The sequence below is a fragment of the Dendronephthya gigantea genome, unplaced genomic scaffold (assembly GCF_004324835.1).
Source record: "Dendronephthya gigantea isolate DGI-Jeju-01 unplaced genomic scaffold, DenGig_1.0 000000F, whole genome shotgun sequence".
In the NCBI taxonomy this organism is placed as follows: Eukaryota; Metazoa; Cnidaria; class Anthozoa; order Malacalcyonacea; family Nephtheidae; genus Dendronephthya; species Dendronephthya gigantea.
This window is the reverse complement of record NW_021163010.1, coordinates 1509648-1525926: the sequence shown is the minus strand read 5'-3', so window position 1 is coordinate 1525926 and position 16279 is coordinate 1509648. Positions and strand designations below refer to the sequence as shown.

The 16279-nt window shown below is 35.0% G+C and overlaps 2 protein-coding genes across 2 annotated transcripts; both read right to left on the bottom strand.

Annotated features, from left to right (window-relative positions):
• Positions 1 to 381: 381 nt before the first annotated feature.
• Positions 382 to 3539, bottom strand: LOC114527507 (E3 ubiquitin-protein ligase MARCH4-like). The gene is made up of 3 exons (XM_028549225.1): positions 3423 to 3539; positions 1800 to 2141; positions 382 to 1684 (listed from the first exon to the last, which is right to left on the bottom strand). The coding sequence occupies exons 1-3, from the start codon at positions 3513 to 3515 to the stop codon at positions 1388 to 1390; spliced, it is 732 nt and encodes a 243-aa protein (XP_028405026.1). The 5' UTR covers positions 3516 to 3539; the 3' UTR covers positions 382 to 1387.
• Positions 3540 to 4444: 905 nt separating this feature from the next.
• LOC114527231 (sperm-associated antigen 16 protein-like) lies at positions 4445 to 10101 on the bottom strand. The gene is made up of 20 exons (XM_028548917.1): positions 9996 to 10101; positions 9574 to 9620; positions 9410 to 9440; positions 9056 to 9126; positions 8537 to 8581; positions 8253 to 8338; positions 7845 to 7913; positions 7570 to 7638; positions 7280 to 7387; positions 7072 to 7132; positions 6805 to 6861; positions 6579 to 6651; positions 6385 to 6479; positions 6138 to 6271; positions 5845 to 5922; positions 5661 to 5726; positions 5214 to 5399; positions 4997 to 5123; positions 4852 to 4917; positions 4445 to 4769 (listed from the first exon to the last, which is right to left on the bottom strand). Exons 1-20 carry the CDS (start codon positions 10066 to 10068, stop codon positions 4467 to 4469), a joined length of 1845 nt encoding a protein of 614 aa, XP_028404718.1. The 5' UTR covers positions 10069 to 10101; the 3' UTR covers positions 4445 to 4466.
• Positions 10102 to 16279: the final 6178 nt, after the last annotated feature.

Sequence of the window (16279 nt, the reverse complement as noted above, 5' to 3'; positions counted from 1 at the left end):
CGGTAGCAGATTTTAAAAAAGTAAAAAAATATAATTTTTTTCAATATCGAGAAAATCACCCTGCCAAATTTTCGTGAAGAAAAATTACGGTAAGTGAACACGAGTTTTTTAGAAGCGGGAAATTTTTAAATTTTAATTGAAATTTTTTTCTGACTTTTTAATTTTCAGTCCTTTTAGAAGACAACATGTTTTTACTATGTATATATTTTACATATTTTACATGTTTTCACAACAAAAAAAATTGACTGGAAAAAATTTGAACACAGAAAAAATTGTCACACAAGAAAAAAATGGACAAGAAAAAAAGACTGAAGAAAAAAAATTGACACGAAAAAAAAAATTGGCACAAGAAAAAACATTTTCGCAAGAAAAATAATTTTAGTAAACACGAAGTCCTTAGTCTGTTCACAATCTACTTGTACTTCTATACGCGCAATTAACTTGTAGTTATTAATTAAGCAATGTAATTAACTATTTAAAGCTACTAATTACAACTAAGGATTTACCACTTACTCTATAATTTCTTTAATTAACAACCTCTTTATACAACTAGACCAGTCTTGTTTTCAACGAGTATATAGATCCACTTGTTTTCTCTAAAGTTATAACTACTTGTTTTCTCCAAAATTATAACGAGCTATCTTCCTCGGCGCAAGATTAAAGCCCCGGTCAAAACGAGAATGAGAGTTGATGAGAATAGAGAAGAGAGTTTGAACGACAGTTTTCTAAACTCTGGTGCGATGGCAAACAAGAATGACACTTAAGAAGCGAGAGTTGACTAGTGAAGTTGACCGAATGCTATGCAGGGATGCGTGCGTAGCAGGGATTATTTTGTACTTTTTTTACTACATTGCTGAGCCTGCATGCTACTACAAAATGCAAACCGCTAGCTGTTATGCAACTCTCATCAACTCCCATGACCGACCATACCAACACGACATACCAACAACTCTCATCAAATTTTGAACCAGTTCGAAGTCGATGGCAGTTGATGCGAATGCACGATAGTGTGCTGTTGAAACTCTCATCAGCTCTCATTCTGGTTTGACTGGGGTTTAAATTCTGCCTATAAATTACCTCTTTATTTGGACCAAAGTTCTTGAATCACTCTAAAATACCATGCAGTAATCGCTCTGTACTGAAATTCAACAGGCCGGTCTGGGCGTCTGGCCGTTTTTAAAACCGCCGTTTACGCAACATTCAGACGAGGAAAACCCTGGGTACGAGTTTGCGGATCAATCAGTGGTTTTAAATGACGCAACTTTCAAAAGAGTTTGCTGATTTAAGAACCCTCTTTACAGGGAGTGTTGTCTTCATGGTTTTGAATTAGTGATAACATTATCGTACCGACGTTCCTAAAATAGTCCGAGTCGACATTTTGACCTAATTAAACCTCGCTATCAAAATTGTCTTCATTTTCCAAACTTATTTGGCGAGCTACGACAGACCAACGACGATTGATTTCCCAAAATGCTCTACAATATGGCTTCATACAATGTAGATAGCCACAACAATAGCAGAAATAAGCAACTGCTACAATACACAGGCAATATAAGGTGATGCAGAGAGCGGAGATACATCTGTTTTTTGCTATCCAGATCACCATGGCCAGAAACATAAACATTACTACGCTGTATAAGAGAGATAACGTTGTTACCGCATCACATGATTTTGGTTTTTGCCACTAGAGTAAAAGAAAATTCATATTTTAGCCGCGGAACAACTTTAACGATAACCACCGGCTTAGCTATACTAGAAAATATCGATCCCCACTTGTTTAATGAATGATGTATACATACCTTCCAAAAAGGTTTAATTCCCTTGCAATGTATTTCCATATTAAAGAGACAAAGTTCACATGTTCTTGATCCTTTGTAATTAATCCACTGCAATAGGCAGGTCTCGTGGGCATATTTCGTTGAACCAGAGCATAGACATGGTGTTATAAGCTTATCATAAGTCGATTCACCACCATAACAGATCCGGCATATTTTATCCACATCTTCTCTCGATGATATTGTAAACATTGTGTCGTCGGTGTACACAGAAAAGTCTCCATCTCCATTTGATTGATTAGGTGTCTCTTTCAAGGAGTCGTGATGATCGTGGTGCTGAGTATCGCTGTCCATAACATTGGATGTCTGGTTTATTATACAAAAGAATAATGTTTCCAATGTCGAATAAGGAAGTCATTTGTATGTGAAAGTATATGTGAGTATTAAGACTTAAGTCACTAAGATTTACCTCAATCCTTATCTAATTTGTACGTTAACCTCCTTTGTTGCACATGCAGTTGAATGAATTGCAACAGACAGCCAATGATACAGGGTGAGTTTGAGTATAGCGGCTACGGCTTATAAAACAAAATCGTTATAAAATTCGTTGAAAATCAACTATGGCGTGGAATAGAATCTACTTTTGATATAGCTGATATCGATAAAACACTTGTATATTCGCACTTTTTCCCTGTACATAAACCATAATTTATCTTCATCTTCATTCTCAACATTTGTGTGTGCTTTACTGCATGCAGCCACGGTGATGCTGTTCACGCGTTTCGAGTTTTAACAATGCCGATTAAAGTGATAGAGTATAATAAGTAATTCTTACACAAGTGTCGTTTCCTTATATGACTACAGATTAAGTATAATCATTGTGCAATAATTGAGTTAAATTTGGGTAAATTCAATAGGAATATCCTAGATATATTATTCCATATTGCATTATATAGCCTACTGGATTTTTAATGTTTATGAATTTTATGTTATTAAAAGCATACCATCACAAAGAATGTCTAAATTTATTGTAGCAATGGATTACAATCTAAAATTATGAAATGCAGAAAATTTGATATCTGCGACATGCAGCCTATTGTAATATTGGAACGTCTAATCTCAATGCTATATAGAGAATGCATGCTGTTTGTTACTGCATGTATTATAATTTCAAGTCTGTTCGCTTCAGCAGTACAACAATTTGTTCAAACGGAAAATTTTATTCGGATGAAAAGTTGTTACGTTTTGTGTTTTAACGCTTATTAATATATTTCTGAAATGAAGAAGTTTGTTGATTTCAAATGAAAAATGAAAAATCCACATCGCGTTTTTAAATTTGAATATATTAAGTAGCTTATTTGGTAAATATATACTGTCTGATAGATTTTTTGAATCATTGAAATGCTCATGAGTTGTCAACTGAGCATATTTTATATATATAGCTATATATCATATTTTTCTAGTTCTGCATACTATTTGATATGCCGTAATGCTATATAAATGATATATATAGTAAAAGCAGAAAGGCAACGTCAATGGACGTGCTGGTCGATATATTTTTTAGTGTCAATGTTTCGAACTCATTGTTATAATTTTTGAACACGATTGAAGACAAAAACACAATATGACAGCGACTTGGTTACTTACAATGTTACCTAACAATTGTGGTATATAAAAACATGTCGCCAATCGTGCTTTATCATCCTTGTCAGGTTCTTCCACGAGCCCTCCTTGATCCATTTTATTTTGAAGAACAACTGAAGAGACTGCAGGTTACTTCACAATATTAGTACACAACCGGGCCAGTGTCGATTGTCAAAACAATAAACAACCTGTTATCACGTGCTACGGTATAGATATTGATCTCATGTGTATCTGGAGAAGAACAATTCTTGAATTAGAAATTATTGAATACTGCGTTTATTTTCAACAACGTAGTTTTCACCCATCATTATGGTGGCCGACAAAAAGCAACACAAGATTCTGGTGACCGCATTTTACTATATTTTATCAAATTTAATTGAAACAATTGAAGTCTTTTACCTCTAATTGAATCGAGCTTATGGTGCAGTTTTTTTTCTGGGACGCCTATAACAAAAGGCTTCCTCTTTCGTCTTAAAAGGTTTGTCAAAAATTATGAACAAACCATTCAAGAAAGTCTCGATAGACATCTGGGGTCAGTTGTATAAAAGACTAGTTAACTTTTAACTGTAGTTAAGAACAAAATTGGCCAATCAGAGTTGTGTATTTCTGAGTTAACTAGGATTTAAAAAACTAAGCAAAGTGTAGTTAAAGAGTTTTATACAACCAGTCCCTGAAAGTCCAGTGCACTCATTACTTACGTAAAACATAATTGTTTGTAAATGGTAAAACGCACTTTGTTCTGTGTCTCGCTGCCGTATTATAATAAGAGGAAAATTGATGACTTTGATGAAACTGCATGACTTTTGAACGACTGCTGTTGGAAAGCACATAGAAATGAGTTAAAACTTAGCTATTTAGACAACTTAAAACGTTTTTAAGTTTAAAAATATGTTACTATAAAGACATCTAAGCATAGACCTTTTGTTTAAATCACGCACAGAAAACAGTTGAATTATGGCTTAAGCTATCACATGCATAACGTAGATGTCACTCGATAAATAATAGTTTTAAATTGGCGAATAAATGCCTTATGATCATGCTTTCTTCTCAAGACCAAATTCTGAGGGTCCCATCAGAGCCGGCAGAAAGCAAGAATTCTCCAGTTTTGTCAAACAAAACTGTTTGAACAGCCTCCTCGTGGCCAGTAAGTTGAGATTGTTTTCCTGAAGCAATGTCATACATTCTGACAGAACCATCATTACTAGCCACGGCTAGCACCGTACAACCTGGATCAAATGCTACCCGGTTAGCCGGGTGAGGACCAAGATCAACACTAGCAAGACATCCAACTGTACGAACATCCCATAACTTAATAACACCATAAGAATCGCACGAGGCTACTGTATCTCCCTAAATTATAGTACGAAAAAAGTTATATATACCATTTTAATTACATGCAAAGTAAAGAGGTTAGACATGAAGCAATACTTACCCTCAAATTGAAAACGCAGTGATTGATAGAATGCATATGACCAAAGAAGGTTTGACCACACAGACTCTGAAAATAAAGGAGAAAGAAGAGTCAAAATTTTGTTTTTCATTTTATTCCTCATTATAAAATAATTTTAAAATAATACCGTTCTTGCATCCCACAAAGAAATAGTCTTGTCAGCAGAGCAAGTCAGTAAATTATTAGAATATGGCAGAAAAGTAATGCTGTTTACTGAGTCAGCATGACCACGAAGAGTTGAGCGACATCTTTCGCTAAGAAATAAAGGAAACATGAATTGTAAAGAGCAACTATATTATCACACATCCTGCATGGGTAACGATATAGTGCGGTATATATCATACCTGTTAACATCCCATATTTTTCCAGTACAATCCATTGAGCAAGTGGCAAGAAAGTCACCGCAGGAGTGCCAGGAACAGCCCCATACCGCATGAATATGGTCAGTAAATGTCAAAACACATTCCGATTTGGTGAAATCCCAGATCTTGACTGTTGCATCACCAGAAACAGTCGCCAAACTACCACCACTGAAACAATTTTTAAGTTAAAATATCAGAATAAAGGAATGGTCAGGATATGATTTTACGGTACTGGAGATCTATCTATAATGTTAGGCTTTAAAAAGTTGCTGCAATTTGTAAAGAGCAATGTTCGTGGGGTACAGAACAACGTTGCTTAGCGGAACCTAGTTCATCTACCGAATTCTCTATAGTGTGACATGAATATATTATTCCATCAAAAACCGTTCGACGCGCCATTGCTTGTTTGACGATAAATCTTTCACTTACCCTGGATGAAAATCACAATCTGCAATCCAGTCTTTATGTCCTTCGCCAGTCATTATAATATCTCCACTGAAATAATAAACACGCATGCAAGAGTTTTTTACAACTTCCTCCTGTATTTTCCATATCGTGGAATAAAATTTTACTGCATGACGCTTTACGTTGACGAACACTGGCATATAAGTACCTTGGAACAGACCACATTTTCCACGTGTGATCATCACTACAAGTTGTTAATACTTGCTTGCGAGGATGAAGGGCAATGCTGAAATAAGATTCAGTTTTAAACAATTAAAAAAATTATATAAAATGAGTAAATAAACTGCAGTGTTTGTTCTCTTAGAAACTAAAAGTAAACTACTAAAAGTAGAATCAGTCAAGTAAGGCGCCAGGTGATAAAGACTGTTTACACTACAAGTACTATGCCTTCTCAACATCACATGCGATGGCAGCATATCAAATACATAAAGCTATACTTACGAACTAACAGCCATATTATGTGCAGTGATTGTATTGGTCAGTCTAAAACCACCAGCTCTAGTGAGATGAGGCGATGGTCCTTTGTGTTGAATAAGCAATGGATTGATTCCCATATCCTGAGGAAAGGCACTATCCTACACAGGATCAAAGGAGACACGTATTTATACAACACAATCATGCTGGAAAATAAATTATGGCTTGTGCAGGAAACAAGATTTGCACATGCTTCACATAGACGATGACTAACCTTTGGATGTTTCACAGGCTTGTTTTCAGCTGGGACATCATTTTTGTTCGGCGGACTTTCTGGATCACTTTTCTTCACTCCAAAATTTTCATTACCTGCATGATCGATGTACAGGAGAGCATCATTACAAACAAAAAGCTGTAATTTGTTTCACATGACCATAGTAGCTACATGTGGTATATAGAATACCGTACCTCTACTTGCGAGAGATTCCTCCATTTCCACGTTTTCAGCAGTAGGTTGAAAACTTGCTTGAAGACCAACAATCTGCAATTAAGCGACAATATTTATGTATGTTGCATTCGCTAAATCCACACATTTTTATAGACTCGATTATCAGGATTCACTATCGAATGACATGATTACAGAATATCTGTTGTTATACGGTAGCTGTGCTAAAATAAAATCAATAATGCGCACCTGTCCGACCGCTCGATCTCGCTCCAATTTTGTTAACATTTTTTCCTTTAAAGCGACCTAACAGGAATGTATTTTTTACACATTAAACAGTCACAAATGTCTCTCATGCATGTGCTAACGCACTTAAATATTTAATACTGAGGTATATATAGCTCAGCTGATTATCTGTGCATGACAGTGAAACATGCAGATCGTGTACAAATAGCACCCATGAATATTAAATTGCACGCTTACACGCTTTATATAATCTTAAAACGAATTTTATACCTCATATTTCTGTTTTAAAGTTTTCAAAGTTGGTTCATATGACGCATAATGCTTCTTGAGTCTGTACGAATGTGAGAGAAAAAGATGAATGAGACCAAGTATGTTTCTTCGAAAATTTCAACGATTACTGTAAGACCTTCGACCCAGCATGCATGTACTTTTTTTATCAGTATTTACTTTTACTCTCTACGTGGAATGTAGTTCTCACCTCCTGAGATCTGTAATCAGTTTATTTTTCTCTTGAACGACTCTTTTATGATGCATTCGATGAAAATCTCTTTCTTTTCTTAGACGCACATACGTTTGACGTGCACGACTGGAGAATGGAAAAATAGGACATAATTTTAACACAAAATTTTAGCATTTTAAAAAGTATTTTTATATCCGCGACAACCATCTAGACCATGCCAGTGTTAAGAATATAAAAAATGTTCTCTGTTGATACAACTGCAATAACATTATGAATCAGAGTGAAAGCAAAAAGAATTGTAGACGTACTCTGCAGCATCCTTGAATCGCATAACTTCGTCGCGTAAAGACTTAACCAGGTCATCTAAATGTTCATTTCTAAAGAAATAAAAGAAATTTCGACCATAGTCTATACAGTAGGAATTAAAGTAATATAAAAAACCAAAGAATAGAAAGACTAACGTTTTGGCATGTCGAAAGACAAATTCAAATCGTTTTAAATTTTTTTTAAAATACAAATACGAGCGGTGACGTAAACTGACAGCTTAAATCTGAAAAAATATTGAATGGATAGAAATGCAAACCTGACGTAAATATCTGGAACAACTTGCACCTCTTCTTTATTTATAAGCCCACATTCTTGTAATTCGTACCTTCACATTTGAACATAAAAATAACGAATATTAGCCACATGATAAAATGTAATACAGTGGTTGAAGACGTCTTGGACCATGCGACCAATCAATCCGTCCCAGAAAAGTTTTACTCCCAAAAGAATCTCACGTCATCGCACCGCAGAATTTCTTCTCTACGTACGGCCCTGCAAGCTTGTATTGTGGGCTATTTATTTATTTTACATGGTTGTTTGTTCCTATATAGTTAATAAACTATGTGCATAATAGTTTATATTATATATTATGAACATCTAATAGAGGATAATCAATTACATTTATGATTCATTATTGAGATTGGTGGAACTGTACCATACTTACCACTCTGTCTGAAAACAATCCAAGGTCCGTTTCATTCCCATTTTTACCAGAAAATTTCTCACAAAATCATCAACCACTTCCGGTCTCTGAGAAAAGTAATTATATGTTATAGTCATGCATTAGGGGAATGATACTAACTCTTGACCAAGGCCCTATACGTTTGAAAAAGTTTCAAGAAATATTTTTCACATTCCGGCAGTAATTTTATACCACATTTGACTAAAGTTTTAAGTCATAAAAATAAATAATGAACATAATGAATACTTCAGGTGTGAAAAACCTACCAATGTAACAGTAGCTTCAGATGATGTAGTTGTGGTTGGCTTTTGCTACAGTGAGAAATTATACTCATTAAATCATTAAATTAATCATTAAATTATTAATGAACCCAATACACATATAGCCTCATTGCAAAAAAAATATTAAACAAATCTTGATCTTTTTCCCTTTTGATATGGAAGCTAATTGGCAAAAAGAACAATGGCAACAAAACTATATTATTCAGAAAAGAGTTCCTTGGGTAATGTTCATGATCATGATGAATGAGAAATGCACTAAAACTACTGAAAATCGTGCTGGAGCTGGCTAGCTGAAATGTAGTTTTAGTGTAAATTAGATGACATATATTGACACTTTGACCCCACCAGAAATATTTAGGGTTATACTCCTAACAGAACTGAATTTATTCATTATCATGACAGTTCTAACATAACAGTGACACAAATCATGTTTAACTATTTACCTTCATTAAAGGTTTACTATTATCTCTAAAACCTATATTTCCTTAAATTAAATACTAATACCTGTAAAACAGTATTATCCACAATTTCCTCTTTCAATGCTTTGATTGCAGTTTCAAAATCTTCACTTCCTTCTGCATGGAATAAATTATATGTGTTTGTAAAGTATAAAAAATATAATATCAGTGACAATAACTCTATTTGGCCCAGAAGTACACATGTGTCTAGTTTCACAATGTGGTCTAGGTAGGACTTACTATGCACGCAAAAGTTCTTTAAACTTGGAAATAGTTAGTGTGCTTATATGGACATCTTGTATGTACTTTAAAATTGACAGACATGAGTGAAGAAATATTATATGGATGCCACATTGAAGATGTCCAAACATTAGTACTGTAATTAATCAGTCATACATACCTGACACAGAAAAGTTGTCATCAACTGGAACCTTTATTAAAAAGTGATGGAATATTATGTGTATTATATTATTAATAAAATTATAAAAGTGGTGAAGATTTTGAATGAAATGTTGATATTAGGTAATGCATATTTCTAGAGAGATGCAATTGTTTGAACTTCACCTCTTCATATATGAAATCCTCATCATTGTAATCAGGAATTGTAACCTCTAGTACAGTAGTTAAGTTAAAAGCATGTATAATCGCTCAACTGAGATAGTGGGAGTGCAATTTTTATGTCTTCTACTGAACTATTTATTTACTCGTATTTTTTGAAATCTCTGGAGCGCGATTTGCACACCTCCAGAATTCCAGTCAGCTTAATAGATAAAATGAAATTTATAAAATAATTATACATCATGAGGTCCTAAAAGCAGTCCGGTGGCTGTGTTATGTCAAGACCAATAGTGACTGGTCCCTGAACTAAGTGAACTAGTACAAGTACAGTACTCAAAGGAGGGAAATTGCAGCAATTTCGAGAAATTTGATCACATAAAGTGAACGAGAATGTTTTTTGAAAAAATGTTGGCAATATAAAAGGATACGTTCCAAAATATAGCCATCTTCGTCCATATCATTTGGCATTTCTGACTCTGGATCAGCCAAAACAGCCGCCATGTTTCGTTACCAAGGTGACGTGAACGTCTCACCGGCAACCACTGACCTGTATATACAGGTAGCATGACTGTGATCAGTGACATATTTGATTTGACTTACTTTTATTTGAGTTTACTGAGTATTATTTGTTTTTTGTTTTGTTAGGTATTAACGTTTCCCCCCTTGGCCAGCTGATCTAAGATGACGACGTCATAGGCCGTCACAACAAAAGTGAGTTATCATGTGAAATGATTTCTCAGATTCCTTGCTTCTGAAAGTTTTAAAATTAAATTATTAGGGCACCCAGTTTTATTACGCAATTCACGAAGAAATAAAAAGCTTTCTGTACAAAAACGATGGAATTATGAAGTACAAAAGTTGAACTGAAGAAGACGCTGGAACAACGATTTCGTCGATGCGAGGGCAAAGGGGGCAGATTTTGTGTAAGAGCCCTTCTGTAGCGAGGCATACAAGTTACGATACGATACGATACAATATGCCTTTATTTAGACACGATATTAATTTTTAAAGCTACAAAGCTTGTGGGTTCGTGTATTTAGTTAGTATTATAAGTATTATTAACTTAGAACCTAATTTTTTTACAGTCTATATATACACAAAATCACTTTTCCTAAATCGTGAAGTTGAAACAGACACAATATCGAATTGAAAGTCTTTAAAATAGTCCTTTGACTGTTCCAGTATGTCGGTTGGCTGCAGATTTTCCATTCCTTGAATTGGTCAGTTTTTGCTAATATTGATCAGGACGCTTCCTGAAAAGACTAGTAGATAAAGATTGGGGAAGTCTTTGTCTGTTTCCCTTATAAAATATTTTTAATATTTCCAGTTTGTAATAAAAGAAAAAAGTTGCATGTCCTTAGGCAAGTTAAAAATAATTTTTGCAATGCAAACAAGAGAATGTTTGCAAAACATCGTTTGTTGACTTTCATCGTGTTTTCTCTTTTCAAGATGATTTCGGTGTCTGGGGGTTTTTCCGGACGATTGTGCTTTTCTTGAAGCTCGATGGTCGCACTTTTACTTTAAATATAGAATTGAACAAAAAATGAAGACCATTTTTCCCCCTTGATCAAGCGTTACCGCTTACCGTAATAGACTGAAATGTTCATAACTGGTGATTGAGGAGAAAGATCGTTTATATAAAAGCTAGAGTGAAACACACTGCCTAATAACAAATAATTTAATTTGGCAGGTGGCATTTTAAATTGAAGGTTTTTAGGGCTACACTCACACCGTAAAAATGGATGAAAATTTGACCGCTTCTGCGTGTTCAAACGAGAAAAACGTGTGATTCTGTGTGATTTGTGAATGTAGTCTAACTGGCTAAATGTTTGAAAGTCGTTGTGTTTCACTCTAGCAATTTTATAGAAAAAATTACCAAACGGATTTTCCGTGAATGATTGCATGATCCATTCGATTTTCGGAATTAAGTCTCGCTATACATCCCTCCGTCATGCAATCCTGCACGGAATATTCCTGTAGTAATTGTAAACATAATCATATGCCAAAACCATGATGCTTTGCAAAACCATTTCTGACGTTTGGTCATGTTAAAAGCCAAACTGTATTAAAAAAATAAACAGGAAAATTGAAACAAGTAAAAGTGTATAATTACTATAAACATGTTTTACAAACGAGCCGAATATTAATTAATCGTGGGATAATGCCTTGATATTTACTGGTACAAACATTCCGATCACTAAAATATTACCCTGTTTATATTTTCACAAATCTCAAAGTCTTGGCTTGACCGGAAAAACGAAAAGTCGCAATTACATGAATTTTTCCCGAATATTAGGTTTCTCGAATCTATGGAATTAACGGATACATCACCCCAAAGTCGTCCGGCCATTCATTAGTGTCGACGAAAGACAATAAGAAAGACAAAACTGAATTCTCTGAAATCTGAAGATAATTGAACCGCGCCGTGCGTACAGCCAATGCACACCAATTTCTAGGAATGCTGCTTTGGCTTCATGGTCCTTGCATACATCAAATTAAGTTTAGCAAAGTTTTTAAATTGACCTTAGGAACTTGGGCAACAAAATAGCTATTTTCCCGACGGGTGTCTTTAGCTAATGAATCATTAAAAAGAAAAGCAACTGCATGTCAGCCAAAATTGTTCACTGACAAATTTCGAACCTATTTACAGATTTTTTGTGTGGGATTAATATAACAGCTAAGTGTAATCCATTCAACTCTATTTGCAAGTGTTAGTTAAAATTATTGCACCACCACATCAATAGCTTTGAAAAAACTGACCATTGAGCTTAAATCTAGAGAAATCCTATGTTTTACACCTCTCAGACGGGCAGAAAAAAATAATAACGGTATTGTTGAGATCGTTTTGACTCTCGACTGCTATTAGGCGGAACGCTATGAATATCTTTATAGGAGATCTGTTGTAATCTAAATTTAGCAAGCATTTTAGGATTATGATGATTATACAAATACATCCGCTCCCAGTCCCCAAACAACGGCCTGCGTTCCCGGAGGCTTCAAAGTCATGACAACATTTTAGTCATATCCAATAAAAAGTGGCAGAAAACGGGCCGAAAGCCATGTTTTATACTATATTTTGGTTTATCTTCGTAATGTTTTCACCATCATATTTTGTCCTTGCGTCATGTTTGGGTTTTGAAATTTCGATGAGAATAAAGATAATGATAACAATGAAAAAATATCTTAGCTCACAATCCTACGCAAAATAATTTAGGCATGCATGAATAGTTCACGTAAACACTTTTCAGTAATACACCAATGAGGTCGACTGGTCGACATGAAAGAAGTATAAGCATGTCGTTGAGATCGATTTGTTACCGTTTTGATTTTGATAGAATAAATACTCAACTCATGCAAATAACACCTGTATATTTACCTAAACAAGAGTTGCCCTAAAACCAGTTCTATGCATAATTAAAAGAAAATTTGAACGAAAGCCGGTGAACATGGATTTTTCTACCTTATTTATGCCTCTATTCATGTTTAACACTTGTGGAATACAAAACGGTGTTTGAATGACATGTCTTCTGTTTTATGTTTCATTGCATGTCTTTGGTGTCCGTGTACTTTTAGGTTTTACAGCCGATTTAACATCATGTGCGAGACGGGTTCTGTGGAGGCGACACCCTGGGTATGAGGTTGGGTGACATCTCGAAACTTCATCTGTGGTCTTATAAATTGATCTTATTCAAATCATTCCAAACAAAAAGGATATTAAAATATAAAAGTTTTAGTTGTACATCTTTCTCAAGGATAGAAATTTGAAACCAGATATAAAGCTTATTTTTTTTAGGTAACATCCTGTATGTTTGAAAGTGAAGCAAAACGTAGCAGCCATTATGACGTAGCTATAAACATCCAACGTGCGTAATCGCCTTTTAGCCATTTGTAATTGTCCTCGCTTTATGATAATATTATCAATATCATATTAAACAAGTTAGCAGCATAAAAAATGTTTTTCCCTAAATCGGTTTTAGAGAAAAATCACAAAATCTTGGCACACTATTGACGAACCGCGGGGACAAGAATGACTGTTGAACTTGAACGACATTAACATAATTGTTCTTTTTACACAAACTGTGAAGAACAGAACACTTGAAAACAACAGTATACTTTACAAATATAACTAGTCAGTTTTATAAAAACCACACCACACTGTAACTACAGTTGAATTCGTGACCGTATTGCATTAAGAGATATATGTATCGAGGGAAGCAATAGTTATGAAACAGACTGAATGACGTGGATTTGAATTATCCATGAGCTATTTGTTTCCATTTGTTTTCTTGGCCCTGTTTACTATGTAATTAGTCCATCATTTGTTTACTTCATCAAAAAATATGTAGGCTTTTTGACGATTTTCATTTGTAAAGAGTTCCATTTGAAAACAAAACACTATCGCTTCAGTATCGCCAAAATATTGATGCGGTTAAGATTAAAAACCAAACTCTGAATTGGGAATTTTTAGCTTTGTTTCTTTAATCTCTTGTGTTAATATTTAGCGGTCCAAGCGCATTGTGTTTGTTTCAAGTTGGGTTGTATCGGTTGAATGATCTCACAGCATGACTGTTTAACATTGTTAAAACCTGTTTATAAATCCAATTTACTGCACGAGCCGCAGTAATTAGTCCGCTCACACTTGAACTTATAACAGTATATACTACACATTCATTTGTCTGACCAGTTCACATAACCTGACGTAATCCCAATCGTATACCTGAATATACCAGCAAAATGCAGATGCTTGTTCAGAAATTTAACATATTGCGCGGGCGGGAAACTTTTGTTGCGGAAAACTGTGAAAGCAATAAAATTTCCATGCTGGTAATAGGTGTGTCGGGAGGCTCAGTTTAGTGGGTGTTCTGATTATAGGAATGTGACACGCAACAGCTTCGTGAAAGAGAAACTATATTGAGAATGTTTTGATGTTTAAAAGTCTGACAGAATCTAATAAACAAAACATGACCCATTTGATCTCAAAACGGAAGAGAAAAGTGAAATTTGCAGTGAAAAGATTCCGCGCGAAAAGAGCAGCGCGCCTGTAGAAAAGAAACGGCAAGATGAAAGGTATCATTTGTCTTTGGTATTCGCATCGTGGGTGAGGTTGCAACTACTGCGGTCTTTTCAAAGTTAGTTTATAAAGTCCACCCTATTGTTCTTAAAATACACATTTCTTGACCAAAATTAGACCCAACAGCAAGTGTTGGACCAGCATTATATCCCCCATCAAATCAAAATTAAAAGCCAGTTTTCATCACAAGTTGTCGATGAAAGATATTTTTATTATGACTATCTTTCCGCTGAATGCAGACATGCGCAATAATTATGTGCCCCGTTTCCGCCTTGTAGGTCCTCGCCGAATAGCATTGTGTCCCGGCTCTGATCAACATAGATCATCTGTAGATAGATCATTCGGTCGGTTTTTCTACTGTCGCAATTTTGCACAGAGGGTTCTGGAGTGCTGGTCTGTGAGACGCGACCGTGAGGGAAATCAAATATGCCGACTTTGCGAGATGTTTATTTAGCCAAGCCGCGGGTTGTGTTTTAAATTACTTCGGCGGAGGATGTTTGTTAATTTGCGACATATGGCTTACAGCCTACGATGGCCTGCTATTTTAGATCTCTTTAAAGCTACATGGATATTTGAATTTATTAACAATGAAGCATGCCTAGCTTTTTACATTTTTTATGAAAGCATTCTATCCATATTATGACTGCGCATTTTTTATAGCATATCCTCGCCTTTTATGTATGTTTTACCACTTTCTTTAAGAACTAAACCAGTAAAAACTATAAAGGACAATGTCATATTATTTTCTAAAAAAGGATAGTAAAATAATTGGAACATTAAATGGAAAATTAGATTGATTGAGATAAGTCGTTATGAAACAAAGAAACTTTAGTTTCAACCCTGAACAGTTTAAACAATTAAGGCAATAAAATAATGTATCGTGATTTTGCTAACAGGATTTTCGGGGCATCTCAAGTGCGGTGATGATGTACGAGCCAAGTGGCTCGTGGGGCTCTGAAAAGCCTCGAATCTGAAAAGCCTTATAAAGTGAATGTTAGAACGATAAGCATCTATCGAAGTAGAAAATATTTAAGAAGAAGCTGAGCGGAATCGTCTTTGATCTCTGTATCAGAACTCTTTAATTAGTTTTCTCCCGCCACTGATCTTTTGATAAAAGCCATAAAGTCAGCTTTCTACGAGGTTATTATAATGTAATTAGCAAGATAACACTTGTTGCTTTGATTAAATTACTTTCAACAAGATACCAGTATTGGCCACACTGTGAGTGGTCTACCTTTGCTAAAGCCCGTTCCACCGGCTTTAAACTCTGCAGCATAATTTTATATAGAATGAACCTATTTTGCATAATCTGCGCTCTGTAAAGGCGTGCGCTTTTAGTTAAACAATTCGAACATTTGAAATATTTTACTGCAATAGTTACCAATTGATAAAGTTGTAACTTATTTGCTTTACTGAATTTTAAATGATTTGTAGACAAAAAGCAAAATAACCCTTGGGAGGTATTTACTTATGATGCTATGAATTTTATATGTTTAAGTTAGCCTAACTAATGGCTTTAGCAGGTGATCGGGACTGCGGCTAATTTGTTAGCTAGTTAATAACACGTTCTCAATGTTTGTGTTGCCGTCGCACTGATAACTTGAGCCTCAAAAATATGTTCCTCACAGGAACACTTTCGAA

What these genes read in the sequence shown, in the direction of transcription:
- LOC114527507 (XM_028549225.1), bottom strand. Translation starts at nt 3,515, where the DNA reads ATGGATCAAGGAGGGCTCGTGGAAGAACCTGACAAGGATGATAAAGCA. An exon ending in CACAATTGTTAGGTAACATT is followed by an intron (nt 2,142 to 3,422) that starts GTAAGTAACCAA and finishes ATAATAAACCAG; the next exon opens with ACATCCAATGTTATGGACAG. An exon ending in GAATTAAACCTTTTTGGAAG is followed by an intron (nt 1,685 to 1,799) that starts GTATGTATACAT and finishes CTTTTACTCTAG; the next exon opens with TGGCAAAAACCAAAATCATG.
- LOC114527231 (XM_028548917.1), bottom strand. Translation starts at nt 10,068, where the DNA reads ATGGCGGCTGTTTTGGCTGATCCAGAGTCAGAAATGCCAAATGATATG. An exon ending in GATTGTTTTCAGACAGAGTG is followed by an intron (nt 7,914 to 8,252) that starts GTAAGTATGGTA and finishes TCAAATGTGAAG; the next exon opens with GTACGAATTACAAGAATGTG. An exon ending in CTTTGTGGGATGCAAGAACG is followed by an intron (nt 4,918 to 4,996) that starts GTATTATTTTAA and finishes CTTTATTTTCAG; the next exon opens with AGTCTGTGTGGTCAAACCTT.